The sequence below is a fragment of the Ixodes scapularis genome, unplaced genomic scaffold (assembly GCF_016920785.2).
Source record: "Ixodes scapularis isolate PalLabHiFi unplaced genomic scaffold, ASM1692078v2 PGA_scaffold2__306_contigs__length_199485367, whole genome shotgun sequence".
Classification (NCBI taxonomy): domain Eukaryota; kingdom Metazoa; phylum Arthropoda; class Arachnida; order Ixodida; family Ixodidae; genus Ixodes; species Ixodes scapularis.
In genome coordinates this window covers 141,753,607-141,771,314 of record NW_024609857.1, presented here as the reverse complement: position 1 = coordinate 141,771,314, position 17,708 = coordinate 141,753,607, and the positions used below count along the sequence as shown (strand labels likewise).

The window sequence follows — 17,708 nt, the reverse complement described above, 5'->3', positions numbered from 1 at the left end:
AGAGACAATAAACCTAGGATTTGCGGGCTCGTCACCATTGGGAAGGCCTTATTTCTATCATCTCCCTCCCGACGCGTTCACGAAGGTTTACCAGCATCGACGTGAGTTGGGAGCGCAGCCGCGACCTTCCCGCCCGCAGGACATGGGCCTGGATAGGGTGCCTACATGTACAAATAAATGCCCGCCTGCCCGCCTGCCCGCCTGCCTGCCTGCCTGCCTGCCTGCCTGCCTGCCTGCCTGCCCGCCTGCCCGCCTGCCCGCCTGCCTGCCTGCCTGCCTGCCTGCCCGCCCGCCTGTCTGCCTGTCTGTCTGTCTGTCTGTCTGTCTATCTATCTATCTATCTATCTATCTACATGTTTCCGAGCGGAGCGGCGGAAACATGTAGGCACCATAGGCCTGGAAGGTTCTGCTCTCTTGCACGTGATGAGCCTGTGAACATGTTTCTTGGTGCAGCGGGGCGGCGGGATTGAGTCCCTTTCGGCTTACCGTCTTGCACAAGTCTCCCAGCCTCGATTTGCATGTGAAAACTACATCTGTTTCAAATATGGAGGCTATGGACGTAAACCGGTGGGCCATCGTGTGCACGGAGATAGCTCGAAAAAGCTATCTACGTTCGTAAAAAGCAAGCAAAAAAAATAAAATAATTAGAGCCTTTTGTTTGACATCCGCGAAGCCGTCCTAAAGCTCCCCCTCCCCCCCCCCCCCCCGCCCCATCAAAATATCGGGGGGGGGGGGGGGGCGTAGAGCCTCCCCCTTGGCTACGGGCCTGGTAAGATGTATTATATTTCGCAAATGCAGAGCGAGAAACATACTCTGACCGAAACTTGGCGCGTGAAAGGTCACTTTCCCTCATGAAGGTTGGATCCGCCGCTAGTCGGTTACCAAGAAGGTAGAAGCTCCTCCCATAAGCGTGATGCGCCCGTTTCAAATCCATCCGCGGTCGAGAGAATAGTTCACTGGAAACGCCCCTTGTTCCGCTTCAATGAAAAGATAATGTTTACAGAGTGATGCCAACTTGTCTCCGATCCCCACTGTCGCCTCTCTCCCCTGACCTTGATTCAGCAGAGCGCCCCCTCCTCGCCGCCAGAGCTACTCGGGATCCTTTTCAACCGATCACAACTGCTGGGTTCAGAGCCTCTGACATTCTTAGACCAGTCACGGAATTAACATTTCTTGACATTGGTAATGTATTAAAAACAACACGATCTTACAGCGTACGGTGGACGATTGAGCAAAAGTTACGCTCGCAACGTGATGAAATAACGGTTGTGACGTAAATTGTTTTACGCATCGGTATGTAAAAAAAAAAAAAAAAAATAAAACATCAGTATGCGAATTGATTTTTGCAGAACGAAACGAAAGCCAATGCTTGGGAAGAGTTGTCACCTCATCGCGTTTTCAACAGTGAACGCGCTGCGATAGAGGTTATGCGTACGACAGAGCAGGCAAATATAAAATGGTTAATAGGGAGTTGTAGTAGATCGTTTTTCTCCTCCGCTACGGTAGCCCCGAAGAAAACGCCGCAGCTGCGCATGCGCGCCGCCAGCCTTGTCTGCATACACTCTAAGAAAAAAGTTGACCTCAAGGGACTAACGGCAGCATTTGGTCCTCTGAACTCCCAGTTGCTCCTCGAAAGGACCATCTGGCTCAAGCTAGGTACCGTGCGCAAAAGCTGGGGACTAACTGCGCTCGACTGGGACCAACCGATAGGCGTGCGCGAGCAAAAGCATCCATTAGTCCCCCTCAGACAGGGTGCATCTGTATGATTTAGTCCCCGAATGCAAACGGAATGTTCGCCAGGAGGACGGATGCTATTTCGCTTGTCTTGGGGATCGGCGAGACTCAGCCCAGCACGGCTGAAAGTGTTGACGAAACTCGGACGAAACTGGCGAATTTGTTTAATGTGCCAGGAACGTTAAGACATTGCATGGTAGAGCTTCACGCGTTGTGTGAAAGCGAGTGAACGAATGTGTTGACTCGACTTCTTCCAACTATCTCCTCAAAAACGATCTGTTGACATTCCAGAAGTCCCATTTACGTAATTTGCCTTCGCGCAAAAAATGTGCATTCATCCAAACGCAACACCTCCAAATACTAACACTTTTTTTCTTTTAAAAATGAAACTTAACAGTTTGTAGAAGCCACGCTTTTAACACCGGAGTCTCGCAGTCAGAATAAATGGTCATTTCAATCCCTAAAACTGAGCATTCCCACCGGCGATATAAGCAGTCGCGCGATGCCACTAGATCGCATCGCAAAAAAAATTAGATGGTCACACCGGCGTGTGCGATAAGCGAGTCCAACGCCTTCGTTGGCGAGTCGTTTGTCGAAAACTCTCGCTCCGAACGCCGTTGATTTGCTCAGCCGCTCCGCGACTAGATCGCATCGCAAAAAAGTTGAGTCGAGAAGCGACTGCTCCAATCGCGTCGCTTTTTGCCCGCGATGGTCGCTTTTGCGATGGAAGTTATCGCGCGGCTAGATCGCATCGCCGGTGGGAACGCGCCTCCGTCTCTGTGTGACAAACCTTTCTGGGTAGTCCAATGTCGAACTAAAATCCGCAACGACACACTTGATGCACGGCACGTTCCACTTAAAGAGCACATTCAGGGGCAGTATCCAGACGCCTTCATGCCATCGTCGTCGCTGTTTCCAAAACAATCCAGATGAACTACGAAGAACGAACCACGCCCGGAACGTCACACCTGGCAGCACCCTACTAATACAAAACAAATGCAAACTAAAAAAAAAAAAAAAAAGCCACTTGAGAAAGTTGAAAATGCTTAAGAGAGAAAGAGAAAAGAAAGAAAAAAAAAGTGTCTGCTTGAGGTCACTCGACCGGCGTGTTGAAAGTGGCGACCGTCTCCCGTCCTTGGAGCTCTTCGGTGTCCTTGTGTCGTGTGCAGTGGGAGTGGGAAAAGAGATTATCTTCTGCGCGCACTGCCCCCTCCCCCCAATCCCCTACCCCGCATTCTTTGCTCCTTGTACACGCGGAGGGTTGGGCGTTGGTCAGATGGGGTCCGTCGGGAAAACGGGAAGTGTCTTTGTTTGAAAAGAACCTGTTTTTAGTAAGTTGAAAGTCGAAATACAGCCTTCGTCGGAGGCTGGTCGCCTTGTGTCGTCTCCGATCATGCCGGGATCGGGTTTGGATTCGCGGTACTGAAGCACTGCACTTGATCTGTTCTGACGTCGCAAGCCAAGGGAACTCGATTAAGGTATGTCGAAGTGCTTCTGTTTATGGTGTATTTATTAACTGTGGCTTCAGAAAGTGTTTTCTTTTGAGCGCGTTCTCTAGCTTGCAAAGCGCGCGCCATGCTCTATTCTTTTTGGCACCCCGGTTGCTGATTTTGTTATGCGGCACAGAGACCTCATATTCTATCGTATCGAGCGAAACGCCAGTTCTACCGATGGCTTATTTTTGTGTGTGTGTGTGTTTCGCAGACCCTGGCAGGATCGCTTGACCATAAACGCCTGTCCACATGCAGCGGAGCGCTACAGGCATAACGCTGACCTTGCGCTAAGCGCGTGCTGACGGGATCGGTCAAAAGCTTTGTATCGCACCGACAAAACTCATGCTCACGGCAGACGAAAAGTAGCTCATGACACGTGAGCAGCGCTACATCAGCGCTTCGCTGCGTGTGAGAACCGGCATTAATGGAGACATTTATTCGATTGTACACTAGACTTTCGCGTTGATGGCGGGAGATCATGCCGTCACTTTGAAGCATAGTTTGAGCACGAACGCGCTGGGTCTGTAATTCGCAGCGAACGGTCTACTAAAATCTAATATTGCGCTGGTCTGCTGTCAACAGACTGCGTGTTGGATGTGAACCATTGTATCACTTATGCAGCCTATTTGTTAATTTATTATGCGTGTGTTATAACTTATATCTCATATATTTGTCAAGCGATTCGGTATTAATGCTGCCCTGTTACTAATAATCCAAATTCCTCGCAAACAGGAAAGAAGCTGCCGGAGCCCCAATAAGCGGTGCTGGGACCACGACCGACTTGGGCAGACGTCCCAGTGTCCAAGCCATCGTCGACGCAAGTGCGCTCTTCGGAATCTGGCCTTATCGTGGATTCTACCGCCCTGGAACTTTGACTTCAGTCATCCTTGAATGCGATGTGTATCTACGAGGCAATAAAGCTACTTTTAACCTGAACTCCACAATTTCGTTTCGGGAGATTTGTGGCACGGGACCAAATGAAAAAAATAAACCTTTAGTCCCAGAAGCCTAAATCCAAGGGCGCAACGTTTAGACCCAGGGGTCCAAGTGCAAGGGCCTAACAGTTAGTCCTCGGGGTTCATTTGAACCGGTGTAGCAGTTAGTCCCAGGGGTCCAAGCGCAAGGGTCTAACAGTTCGTCTTCGAGGTTCAATTGAAACGGTGTAACAGTTGGTCCCAAAGGACCAAGTGCAAGGGCCTAACAGTTGGTCCTCGAGGTGTAACTGAAAGGGTGCAACAGTTAGTCCCAACGGTGCTAGTGCGAGGGACTAACTGACGGGGCGCAACAGTTGCTCCCGTTACAGTTGCTCCCCTAGGGGACTAATGGTGGTGGCAGCGCATTTAGTCCCCCGAGGGACTAAGCCGCGCTCCCTTTTTTCTTAGAGTGTAGTTCAAGGTCTTGTGGCGGATTACGGAGCGCTATCCGGGTGCTTAGCGGGCTGCGAAAACGCTCTACTACAATTCCCTAATAAACCACATTTTTCTCACGGCGAAATATCGTGCAAGCATCACCATGTGACACAAATCACAGTGCGTTATATTCGGCTCACTCTTTATTTTACAACACAAACCTTTGAACGCACTTTTACCAATCCTGAACATTTCTTGAAGCGACCACAAAACCCGGTAAAACAGCGGCGAGCTCTGCGAGCTGTTTCTTCGTCGGCGTGAGATGAACGATTTCGTGAAAGCACTGGGAAAGCTTCACACGTCGACTTTTCCTGTTATGGTCGCAAACGAAGGTCGCCCCGTCCGTTGTAATCCTCGCACCGTCGAATGCACAAGCACTTTGTAGAACCACACATCAATCACCGTCATGCCGTACCCCGCACACCACCACAGACCACTGCCGGCCATCGTCAACAAAACCACGTGATCCCCGTCCAAGTACCACGTGACGCCTGTGCCGCTCCGCACTCCGACGGCTACAGACGGAGTGCCAGGGAGCGCTCTGAGAGGGAGAGGCGCCCTCGGAATGATCCACCCGATCAGGCCACAGCACTCTCTTTTAACCACCCGATTTCCCGCGCTCTGGAAAGAGCGCGCAGTTAGAACCACGCGAATTCGCCATTAACAAAGCGACCTTTGTGTTCATCGGAGAGGGAACCGAGCCCCTGAAAGTGGCCTTTGTATCCATCGGAGGAGGAAACTAACCCCCCCCCCCCCCCCCCCCCCAAAGTCGTTTTTATTTCCATCGGAGGGGGAAAATTCTAATATCACTCTCGTGGCTTCCACAACGCTAAGTCAAAGTCGAAAGATAAAGCAAATAATCACAGGGAGGCAAAACCCTCTCCCACGTTGGCCACGACGTCACGGAAACGATGGGACGCTATTGGATGCGGAGGTAGCGGAGGGATATACGAATCCCTTTAAAGGGCATTTGCCGCTACCTTCTTGACCTAACTATAGGTGGCGCCACTTATTTTTCAAAATGGCGGTTATAATGAGGGTCGGAGATGCGTCCCGCCGTTGAGCCTGTCTAGTGTGCTGGCTTCACTGAGCGACACAAATTATTTCTGGTAATACGAGGAAGCTAGGGTGTTATGAGCGAAGGTCACCTCTTTACCCTGAAAACAAGAACGGTGTTTAGCGTACATTTACGCAAGGATGCGCGTTTTAATTAAAACAAAAACTAACCTCTTTTTTGGATTTAATTTCTCGATTTAGCTCTTAATTCCCAATTCTTTCATAGCTCAAGATGTGTCTCACATCGTAATTATGTAGTTAGAGAAGTCGTTCCCGGAAACCTTATTTTGTGACATACATGTTCGATCCAGGCTGATATTTGCAGTTGCTGCAGTTGTTGAAAAAATCACTGCCGATATTTGTGCGTTCTCGCTGCCTTTTCTCGCTCAGATAATTGTCATGGGCAATAATGAACTGCGGGCCTTTTAATAGGATTTTGGGAATTTAGATGATTAATTCGTTTAGCACTATTCCCAGCACAAGAATAAGAGAATAATTCCAATTTTTCCAATATGTCCACAAAACGTAAAAATTAATAAACGCTGTTCTCACTGCAACAACCCAAAGACGGAATCCGGGTCAGACAGCTGATGTGTGTGTGTTTTTTATAGCAACGCGTAACGCATAGCACTTTATATTACATTCAGTGTTTGACTGTTTGTCTATCTTGATATTTTTCATATGCTAAAAAGGAAACAAAATTATACCTTTCTGGAAAGACTATTATGGTTAAATGGCGTATTTTCGTGATCTTGGCGTTAATTGGGGCATACATTATCGTGATTTGTATTATTAATAATAATATTAAAATTACGTAATTTTTCAAGCTCTAATATAATTTGTTGCTTATGATCTAATTTCGAACGCGCGAACAAATATGACCATCAAAGCTGTGCTAATTATCATCACTGGTGCCAATTGCAGCATTTTTAATTACCAAGTAATAAAATAAAAATGGTCTAAAATCAATGAAAGCATTCTAGCTAATTTGAGAAATCCATGTAAAATTACATTAATCGTGGGTAAAGTATATTTTGCTATGAAAGCCGCGACTTTTGACAATCGGCAAAACGTCCAAAATCGCCGCCAATATCCTTCCAAACCAAATGCCCAAAAGTTAAAAAAAATGTTTTTTTTAATTATTAATTTTTTAACAACATTTAGTTACTTTCATTTTTACGCTCCGTCGTTCTGCCAATCACAGCCTTTCCAGTTCGATGGAACGCCTACCTGCTTGCACGTGTGCTCACTGCAGCACGTTTCGTTGGCGTTGGAAGCCGGTGAAACAGTAGTGAGGTTTAGTATTGCGAAAGCGCACATGAAGGCACCCTAGTATTGCGTATACGAGCGAACGCAAGCGCTGTGTGTTTGCGTTAGCTTTGCGTGTTCGACATTGCGCGTGCGCGAAGCCCGAAATTGCGGTATTGGATTTCCGCATGGCGATGACTCGCACGCACAACCATGGGGCACGCAACTCGAACGCAAACGCACACCGCTTGCGTTTACTTTTATACGCAATACTAAAACTCTCCAGTAATGTACAAACCCATACCGACTGCAGCACTACGTTGGGACGGTGAAGAGTGCTGTTTGCATTCGGAAATGGCATTTCGCGAGCCATGATCACGAGCAGTTCCGCCGTGCCCGCTGAGCGGCAGAATCGGGGGACCCTCACTAGAGCGCTTCTCGTTTCCGCCGCGGGAGGGCGAGCGTCGAGCTGGAGACGCGAATAGCATCCGCTGCTCCGCTTTTCCTCCGCTAGCACCGCGCATGGGCAGTAGTGGGATCGCTCTAAGTGACGGTAACCAAGCCCTTAAAGGGGTACGGAAACCAAATTCCAGCGCTCATGTTTTAGCTTTAATGTGTTGCATGTTGCAGCATAACCTCAAAGATACCAGACTTTCGTTGAAAGGCACAAGAAAACTAATTTTAAAGCTAATTAAACGATCTTTGAATGTCCACCTGGTGGATGCATGTGGAGCCTATTTGGGAGGTAATCTAGCAACGTTGGGGACTGCTACGTAGTCATGACGTAACAAGTTCCATCGGAGCAGCGCCGCTCTTTGGAATTTCAACATTTTCCTTATTAGCTTTCCTCCTCAACTCAAAAATCGCGCTTTGTACCAAACAGTCCAAGAAGACGGAAAGGAGGGACTTTCTCGGACCCTCGTTTGTGTACCAGGACACAACCATTCTCCCCCTAGAAGATTAGCCTGTCGCTCAAAACTCGGACAAAAGTTGCTTTCCCCATCCCGTTCAGCCCTAAGCTGACAGTGTTGTGGAAGCTACGTGCTCCTTGGGCCAGCCACACGCTCGTCACCGCACGGGCACTTCGAACAGCTCGATTGTACCGCAACGCTGACAACGCCACCAACGGCAAAGGTCATAACCACGCCAGCCTTGCTACTTCACGAATGCGGGGAATCTTTTCTTTCTGTTTTTGTTTGCGCCGGATATCCCCATCGCGCTCTCCGTTCGCTTCTCTTCGAGTGCTTGCTCGAGTGCACCGTTTAAAACGAAAGATATAGTCAGTCGTTCAAAATACAAACATGCGATTATCATTTACGGTTCTTATCCGTCATGCTTGACTCATTTCCGGACGAAACTTGAATATTTCAATTTTTGTTTCCGTACCCCTGTAAGTTGCCGTCACCGCCATTGAAAATGTTCGCGGCGGTAGAGGCAGTTGGACCGCCGCTGCCGCCGCGAACATCGAGAAGGAATTTTCGTCCCTTTTAAAAGAGCCAACAGGTGGCGCTGCATGTGGATTGGTGAAAATAGAACACTTTGGAATTACAACAGGTATGAGGTGATGAGAGAGATTTGGAAAGGGGTCATGGTGCCTGGCTTGACTTTTGGAAACGCAGTGCTATGCATGAAATCCGAAGTGCATGCAAGACTAGAAATAAAACAGCGCGGAGTAGGTAGGCTGGCTTTGGGGGCACATTGCAAAACGCCAAACCAAGGAGTACAAGGAGACATGGGATGGGCGTCATTTGAGAGCACGGAAGCGGTGGGCAAAATAGAATTTGAGGATCGGTTGAGGCAAATGGATGGGGAGCAATGGGCACGAAAGGTTTTCAGCTATTCATACATGAGGAGTATAGACACAAAGTGGAGACAGCGCACTAGGAAATTAAGAGTAAAGCTTTTAGGCTGTAGTGGAGATACGGAAGAGCAAGTCTCAGTTAAGAAGAAAGTTAAGGCCACAGAAAGAGATCGGTGGCTAGAGGGAATGCAGACAAAGACGGCTCTGGAAAGCTATAGATTAAACAAAACAGTTATTGCCAAAGAAAGCATTTATGACAATTCTAGGGGAAGCTCATTGTTGTTTGAGGCGAGGATGGGTGTTCTGCGAACCAGAACATACAGAGAAAAGTACCAGGAAATGGATACAGTGTGCACTGCTTGTGGAGAGGAGGACGAGACGGCTGAGCACTTGATACTCTACTGTAAAGAGCTTCACCCTATGCCTACCGAAGACAACATAGATTGAATAAAGTCATTGGGTTTTAGAGACAGCGAAGGGATAGTGGATTTCAAGACTGTAGAGATTACCATGCAAAGATTAAGTGAATGGTGGCAGAAAGCGAGAGAAAACTAGGTATTTTCTTATTAACCGATGGCAAGGTTGTTTTTTTTTATAGCCTCACTTTCTTCGCAGTGCGGAGTGAATATAGATTTCACATATAAATATTCTAAGCTTAAATGGTAAAACAAAATGGCTAGGTGGCGTAAGCTACCGCCCGATCCAAAGGGCTCAGCCGGATTCATCCATCCATCCATCCATCCATAAAAGGGAGGAACGGGGGCAATTTCCTCCCTTCCGTTGGCGACAGGGAGGAACATCGTTTTTTCCTCCATTTCTCCTCCCTTTTTTTAGAGGTTTGTCCCTTCGCAATTAAGAGGAGTTGCTTGACAGCCTATCTCCCCCTCACCAGAAGGACTGTGATTTGATGTCCATATAAAATATCTATATTGCTCCTTCAATACTAACCTGTTGCTGAGTAGAGTGAGAAGCATTCTCGAGCTGAATAGTTTCCTTTCAAGCTCAAGCGGAGATTTCGGTCTTTGTGTTGTTACGACTCTTGAACTGTCATCTAAGTTCAACCGTTGTAAACGTGCGTCTAACGGAGAGCCTTTTATTCAGAGGTGAGGAGTGTGTATACCGACTCCGGCAGTGGCTCCGCTGTTCGGATTTTATCTCAATGTATTAGACAGGCAAGTGACATCTTCTGTAGAATCTTTGGGGATAGGAAACTTGATTGTTCGCAGATTTGTCGACGACATATTGCCTATTTCACTCCCTTTTTGAATGAACTTATCTGCTCAGTCCCGTCACTAGTGTGCATGTAATTAAATGGGGGCTTTCAAGTAGAGTGTCTCTATTTTGTGTTTAAAAATTTCATGCATACTTTCTGAACCCACCAGTTATCATCAATTTTAGTTAGCCTTTCTTCAAATGTCAATTTACTTATTGCCTCAGTGCCCTCAAGGAACGACCAGCCCACGTCCCCTGCACTCGCTCATTTGGTGCGTTCCCATGCGCTACCAGCGCTAATTTTTCCACGCTCCTTTGAAGAATTCCCAATCCTGATTGAACCTCTGATTTCATGCACAGCACACCATTGCCAAAAACAGCTAGGGCACCATCACTCTTTTCCATCTACCCCTGACCACTTTGTATTTATTATAATTCCATAGTGCCTCAAGTGTCATAACAGCTGAATTTCTTTTTCTTTTCTAATTATACATTCTTCGTGTTCTACTATAGACCATTCCATTTAGCGCTCTCTGGGCGGCACCATTTTGTGCGACCGCAGCGCCCTCTCCACACATCCGGAAAGTTCAGCGGGTTCGGCGGGGTAAAACGAGAGAGAGGGCGCGACTCCGCTAGCAGACGACAAACCGGGAGGTTGCCGTTCTCCATCTTTGGGCTGTATCGGCGGGCTGTACGGAACATCGAACTCTCGCTCGGGGCTACCGTTGTGAAGTGGTTCGCGTTTTTAGACTAGTTGTGGCTAATCCCAAATCAGCCTATAGCTCTCTGTTGTTCTATTTTGCTAAATGATCAACTAGCATATCTTTTTTCCGTTACTTAAATAGCAGTTGAGTGAGCCGGCAGTACTACCCTCAACTACTGCTTGTATTGCGGCAGGAGAGCACGTTTTATTTATTATTTCAGACTTCCATTCACGGTCGCTAAAGGCCTACACCAGTACGAACTTGTGTATAGTAAAAACGGTACAGCAACCGGATTTACTTTTCGCCAAAGAGACCGGCCAATCTGACGCAGTTTTCCCAATTTTTTTTTTATTTGCACGCAGGTAACAGCGCAATTGGACCCCGTGAGTCTTTTTATCTAGCATAATATTACACGACAACTGGCATACCAAAATCTGCGCATCTGCGCTTGAAAGTTCCAAAATGACGCGATTTTAAACAGAGTTTGCACGCCAGCCGGACGCTACCTACAGCTCACTCGGCGGAGCGGACGTCATGCGGGGTGAGAGGGGGAGTGCATTTTTTTCTCTTTTACCCTCTCTGCTATGACCCTAATGGAACGGTCTATAGGAAATGGAAAGGAATGAAAAAACTTTTTGTTTCGCGGAGATCCCTATGGCGTTGTTATGGCCGTTCTATGGCAAACCAGCGGTACATAAATGGTCCAAGAACTGTCTACAGAAATCCATAGGATGGACAAAAGGACAATAGAACGGCAAAAGTATGGACATAGGACGTCTACACATATTTTTGTAGGGGTAGATATTTAACTCCCTCAATGAACCGTACTCCCAAATATTTGTATTTTTCTACATGGCCTATTTCAATGTCATTTATTTTCAGGGGTTCCCTCTTTTCGTCGTTGAACACCAATAATCCAGATTTGTCACTACTTAAAACTCAGGCCCAAGCTGTCCCTTTCCTCGCCACATATTCAAGTTAGTTTCTGCAATGTATCGCGGTTATCTGCCATGAGTACCATGTAAGTCTTTATACATTTGTTCTTGGATTACTTATATTATATTTGTTCCTTCCAAAAAACTCACGTCAATACCTAAATTGCTTTGCGTTAATTTCTTTTCCATTCCACTTAGGTATGCCTTGAGGGGTGAGAGTGGACATTCTGTCTGAGCCCTCCCTTTATTGTTGCTGGTTGTGTAGTTTCTGCTTCCCATGTTATAACTACCTTATTGTCGGTGCACCTTTGTCGAAAAAACCTAACGAGGTTTGCATCTACTCGTAAGTTATACCTCTTCACTTGGCCACAAGAGTTTTTCCTTGCTTATATGCTATCGTACGCCCCCTTGATGTCCATATAGGCTAAGGGGCTTTGACTCTTCATTGCTCTATTTATACGTGCTTCGGGATACATTGTGAAGTGCACTTAGAATTTGCATTCCTTCTCCCAATTCCTTCAATATTCGCTTTACTATCTGCATAGCTAATCCGTATAGAAGAAGTCTTGCATTTTCACCCAACGGCTCACCTCTTTATACACGATAAAAAAACTTAATAACAGCAATAACTACTGATGCTTTCAAATCAAACATTTATTGGAAATAAAGTACTTTCTGGGTTTATCAGAAGTGCATAAACGATGAACGAAGCTCCGAAATTGCCAAAAATCAACGGAATTTCAGGCATTGCTTGTCAATCTTTCCGAGGGTATTTCTTGGTATGGATTCAACGAAAACTACTCCGCCATGAAGTTGCTTGTAGAATGGGAGGTGAGCTGAAATAAATAAATAAAACACTTTAATGATGGTAATTGACGGGCAATGTTCTAAACGTCCCGGGATATATTGAACTGTTGTCTGCGCGTGTGCAAAAACATGATTTGCGAACTGTACGTGGCGTCCTGTACAAGGCACCTCGCACGCGTCTTTTACAGCCCCAGTCATGTTCACCGCGATAGCACCCTTGCACTTTCTGCAACAAGGTACCCCCCCCCCCCCCCTGAAAAAAAAAAGTATATATATACAATGCTTGTTTTCACCGCAAAAATAAACTACGCAAAGCTGAATGCTCACTCTCAGCCAAAATTTAGCGCTAGTGGTCCGTACCAGATGGTAGAGTTTAAGAGCTGGCTGTTATATCATTCAAAGGAGAGATTTTTTGAAATTTTGAGTGGAAAAATGGCGGCCGACGAAGCCCAAGCATACAGGGACATGAATGGCGTCAACCACCGGGAAGGGGTCCCATTTCTCCATTGGAACCTTCAGAAAGTATTACTTTTGGATACGATGACGGTTAGTTCGGAAAATTTGGCTTCTAGTCCGGACTGCTACAACTGGGCGGAGGCTCGGCGTTCGGCAATCTAATTTTTGCGGTGAAGAGAACACGAAACACTTCAAAACATAAAATGGTTTTTCATGGAGCTCCCCATAATCTCAAAGTTGTGTCCTTACGTCCATTCGTCCCTGCATTTCCGGCTAAATTTAGCCGGGAAATTGTCGTCGCGTGACCTGCACACCGATTAGTTTCCCCGCTAAATTTAGCGGGAAAATTTCCATCCTGTGACGTACACACAAATTCAATTTATTTCCCCGCTAAATTTGTCGGCGAAATTGATGTCACGTGACCTGACGTCACGGCACCTGTATATCAATTTCGTTTTTTCGCTAGAAAATTGATGTTACGTCACGCGACCAATTACGCTAATTTAGTTTCCCGCTAGAAAATTGATGTCACGTGACTTTGGTACCAAATCAGTTACCCTGTTACATTTAGCGGGACAATCCATGAAACTATATACTAGGTTCTTCACCAACCCGAAACGACTGTTTAATGCCATATAAACGAATTCAAACGATTGCTTTTTAAATACTATAAAACTTTGGAGATGAAGGTCGCTGTAAATTGTTTCGGGTACATGCTGGTATTTCAGCTTGAATAACATATTGTGAATAAGGAAGTTGTAGCGCTAGACATTCTACGTCAGTAATCGAAGGGCAGCGACGGGCACAGATCGAAAACCAGTGCTGCGTCTTCGTTCGACCGGGACTCGAGTCCACTCAGTGAAGAGCCGAGCTCCAGTTCAATGCTGAAGCATGCACTCTCGTCCAATCTATGCTTCCTGTTGGCCTCCGGTAGGTGACTGGGAAAGTCAATCACCTCAGCACTGTTCTCTATAGGAGGCGTTTGCTTAAACGACCTCCTGGGGACCCCAGGGGGGCTATGTTGCGCTTTTTGCACTCCCAGGAGACTAGGGAGAGGGAAGTGACGTCAAGGACACAGCGAACGCAGATTGGGTGTTGATTTCGTTTTCTTCTGTCAACATCCAATCTGCGTTTGCTGTGTCGTTGACGTCACTTCCCTCTTCCTAGTCTCCTGGGAGTCCAAAAAGCGCAACATAGCACCCCAGGTCTGGCGATTGCCTTCGCCTGCTGACTTCGTGCCGTTTCCTGGAGTGTAGACGGCTTTGAAAGGAACGTAATCCAAGGGCGAAGGTTTGTTTTTAAAAAGCGAAATAAGTCTGACTATTGTTTAAGCAAGCGGCCCCTGGTTCCTACCGCTAATATCCGAACAATGTATAGGGTTCAAAGAAGACTGCACTGCAGAAAGGCTAATAAAATTGATGTAACAGGTATCTGCATTAATCTGTGTTGTACGGAGGTTCATCGACAGACACGCTTGCAAGCATGCGGTCACGCTTCACAAGTCTTGCCACCGTGGGTGGAAAACGCTTTGATGGGGCGCCAATCTGGCAACCCTGGGCGTGCCTTGGCAAGGCAACACACCGGCATGATGGCTGTGCCCAGAAGTCGTACTTGCAAACACCACGCGCCAGATTGAGCCGCCATTGCCGACCTTCTTTTGTCTTACCTAAAGTCACTGGATCCTGGGAAAGTAGCGCCATTGCCCTGCCTGCTAGCCGGACACAAGCAAATATTAACATACTGTTTACTAGTTGAAATAATGACTTTACATGCTCATTTACATCGGTTACATCAAGAAATACTTCACATGAAAGCGTTCGAGGTGGATGGCGCCCGATCGCCCCAGGAATTGCACGTGCCCGTGTCGTCGTCGTTTTTCTCGTTCCGTCCCTGGTGCTGGTACACACGAGCGGACACGATACCTCTTCCCCCTATGAGGAGTTCCTGTACCTCGATAGACGTGCTGCTCTGCGAAGTTCTACAGAACAAACGCGTGACTAAAATTGAAAAGAAAAGGATGAGTTTACATTGAGATGAGGAGAAACACAACGAACACGAATGGGCGCAGACTAACAACTGTTTATTCTTTTCTTTTTTCGAGTTTCCCGATGCGTGAGTTTGGAAAGGAGCGAACGCTAGGAAATAATGATAAATGCCTTTATGAAGATGTGTGGACTTTCGATTTTTGTTGTGTTTTTTCCCTTTTCTGTTAAACGTTCGGTTTTTGTGGTGTGAGAGAGGACCTTGAAGCCGGTGCTGGTGTCCGCCTCGTTATGCTATGTAGTGTCTCAGCACTTCAATTTCCTTTTCGTTCAGTGCAATGGAAGGATCACTTACTCACGTGCCGTGCTTCCCTGATGCCGGAAAAAGACGAAGAAGTGGTCGTAAGCGGACGCTCTGTTCCTTCGCGGCTTCTTGAAACCCTACTTTTGGATCGCATTCCTTTGAAGTCGGGGAGGGCGCCCTTTCAGGGCCCTCGTTCCAGCCCCAATGATGTCCCAGCAAGCCGGAGAGGGCATGATTCCTTCAAGCGACGGCTCAGCAGCCCTTTCTGCCATCACGCCTGGTCAGCAAACTTGCCCAACCGATGCTGGTCCTATGTCCCTCCCTGAAGGCAATCGTTACGAACTCTTCCCACCGTTATCCGTTAGTGACATCGCCGACATGGACGCCGAGGATAATGTGTCCGGCAAGTGGCACTTTGTTAGATCAACTCGAAAAAGGCAGAAGCAGGGGAACTCTACCTCCTGATCTACAGTGCATCTCTCAGGAAATTGCACAACCTCAAGAAGCACTGAGTCGCTGACGGTAATCTTTACATCAAACAAGCCTGATCAGATTATCACTACGCTCGGAAGCCTCAAGATCTCTAAAGCTCTAGAAAAGCTTTGTCCTGAGTGCATCATTGAAGTACGCGTCAATGACAGACTCAATTTAATCGCCGTAGACACACGAAACGGCCAGACAACGCGAACGCTTTTCAACTGCACGTCCATCTGCGGCCTACAAGTAACGCCTACGAACCTTCCTCGCGCTCTGCGGCAGTAGGTGTGATTCGAGATGTCGAAACCAACCTATCGGACGCCGAGATCACTGAGAACATCAGATCCACAGTTCGCATAACAAGACTGCGTAGACTGGGCGCCTCCGAGTCTGTCAAGATTAACTTCGCTGGTACCGAATTGCCATCCCATGTTCTCCTTGGCCACGTCCGACATTCAGTGGCGGTTTTCAAGGAGCGGCCGATCCAGTGCAAAAATTGCAGTGGCTTCGGACATCGCGCCATTGCCTGCAAGAGACCTCCTGGATGCAGTAGATGCGGTGAGTGTCACGTAATAACAGGCACAGAAAAGGTCGATTGCTCGAATCGCCCCGCCAAGTGCTTGAACTGCAACGGTTCGCATGAGGCAACGTCACCATTATGCCCTAGGTGGAAACATGAACAAGACATTCTAACCTATGCCAAAAACCACGATCTGAGCTTTCCTTCGGCGAAATCTGCACTCCAGCAGCTGAAGCAGAGCAACTTGGCAGAGAAGAATTCACAACCCAACATAAAACCAACTGACCCACCACTGATTGTAGAGTCAAGCAAGGAGATGGAAGTGCAAAAGACACCTCCACCTCCACGTCCAGGAATAACGTACGCCGCCGCGCTGGCAGACCAAGAACCAAACATTCCAGTCATCTTTGCCAAAACGAAACCAAATCCAGAGCCTTCACGTACGGTGACTGAACGAAAGCAGAAACCAAGACATGCAAAGAAAAACACTTCAGAGATGGAAACAGAGACTGTCGAGACAACCTGGACCTCGATTATGAAGCTCATACTCAATTTATCTTGCAATGTACTTTCCTCGATCGCTGCACCCTGGGCTCGAACCTCTCACTCAATACTGACAACGCTCCTCACTCTCTTCACCACCTAAGCCTTATTTGAGGCCATGAGCAGTGGAGGAAATCTAAAGCCGCCAAGAAAAGTAGCACTGCTGCTTCAATGGAACTGCGCTGGAATCCAACCCCGTCTTTCCGAGTTAAAGTTACTGCTACAGACAATGCCTGTCCCAATTCTTGCACTATGTGAAGCGGGCTTACCGCTGCAGCGAACAATTTACAGGTACGACGTGTACAAAAACCCATCGATCTCATCGTTTCCCAATGGTCGCGCAGCACTCTATGTGCGTAACGGAGTGCCTCACATAGAGATACCAGTTGATTTGTGCACAGAGTTGATAGACCTAGCGGCGGCCAGAGTGCAACTTAGAGAAAAATATCTCAGCGTCGTATCGGTTTATGTACGGCCTCGTGTAAAGGTAGCGGTAGACGCTATAGTAAAAGAACTCTGTAAACGCTGTCCAACGCCAGTCATTATATGTGGCGATTGGAACGCTCATCATGAATTGTGGGGAGACGCAAGAATTGATGAACGAGGACGACTACTGGCCGAAATCTGCCTCTTTTAGTGCCATAGATGTGACCGCACATTCGTCGGAACTTCAAGTAACGTGGCAAATAGCTCCTGACACGATGGGCAGCGACCATTTCCCAATTTTTGTTTCTATGAAAGGTTACCAGACCTCCCGACAACGAACATTTCATGTCACAAATTGGGACACTTTTCGCTCTGGCCTTGGTGACTCAAATCTAAGTATCGTGGACACAATAATTCAAAGCAAGAAGGCAGCAACAAAAACAATTCGGCTACCAGAGCATTTCCCAGCACCCGATCTCACGTTACAAAATATCTGCGCTGCACGGCGGCGATCGCAGCTATCTCTTATGCGCACGGGAGCTGGCATATATAAAACCGAATTTAATCGCATCAATGCTTTTATTCGCCGTTACGCAAAGAA

General features: G+C 47.3%; 1 protein-coding gene across 1 annotated transcript in view; it reads right to left on the bottom strand.

The window, feature by feature from the left end:
- Positions 1-12,256: 12,256 nt before the first annotated feature.
- LOC120843879 (luciferin 4-monooxygenase-like) overlaps positions 12,257-17,708 on the bottom strand; it is a 56,309-nt gene continuing 50,857 nt past the window's right edge. The window contains exon 4 of the mRNA XM_040215338.2: positions 12,257-12,428. Within this exon, the coding sequence (XP_040071272.2) occupies positions 12,322-12,428 (107 nt within the window). The 3' untranslated portion in view covers positions 12,257-12,321. The remainder of the gene's footprint in view (positions 12,429-17,708) is intronic.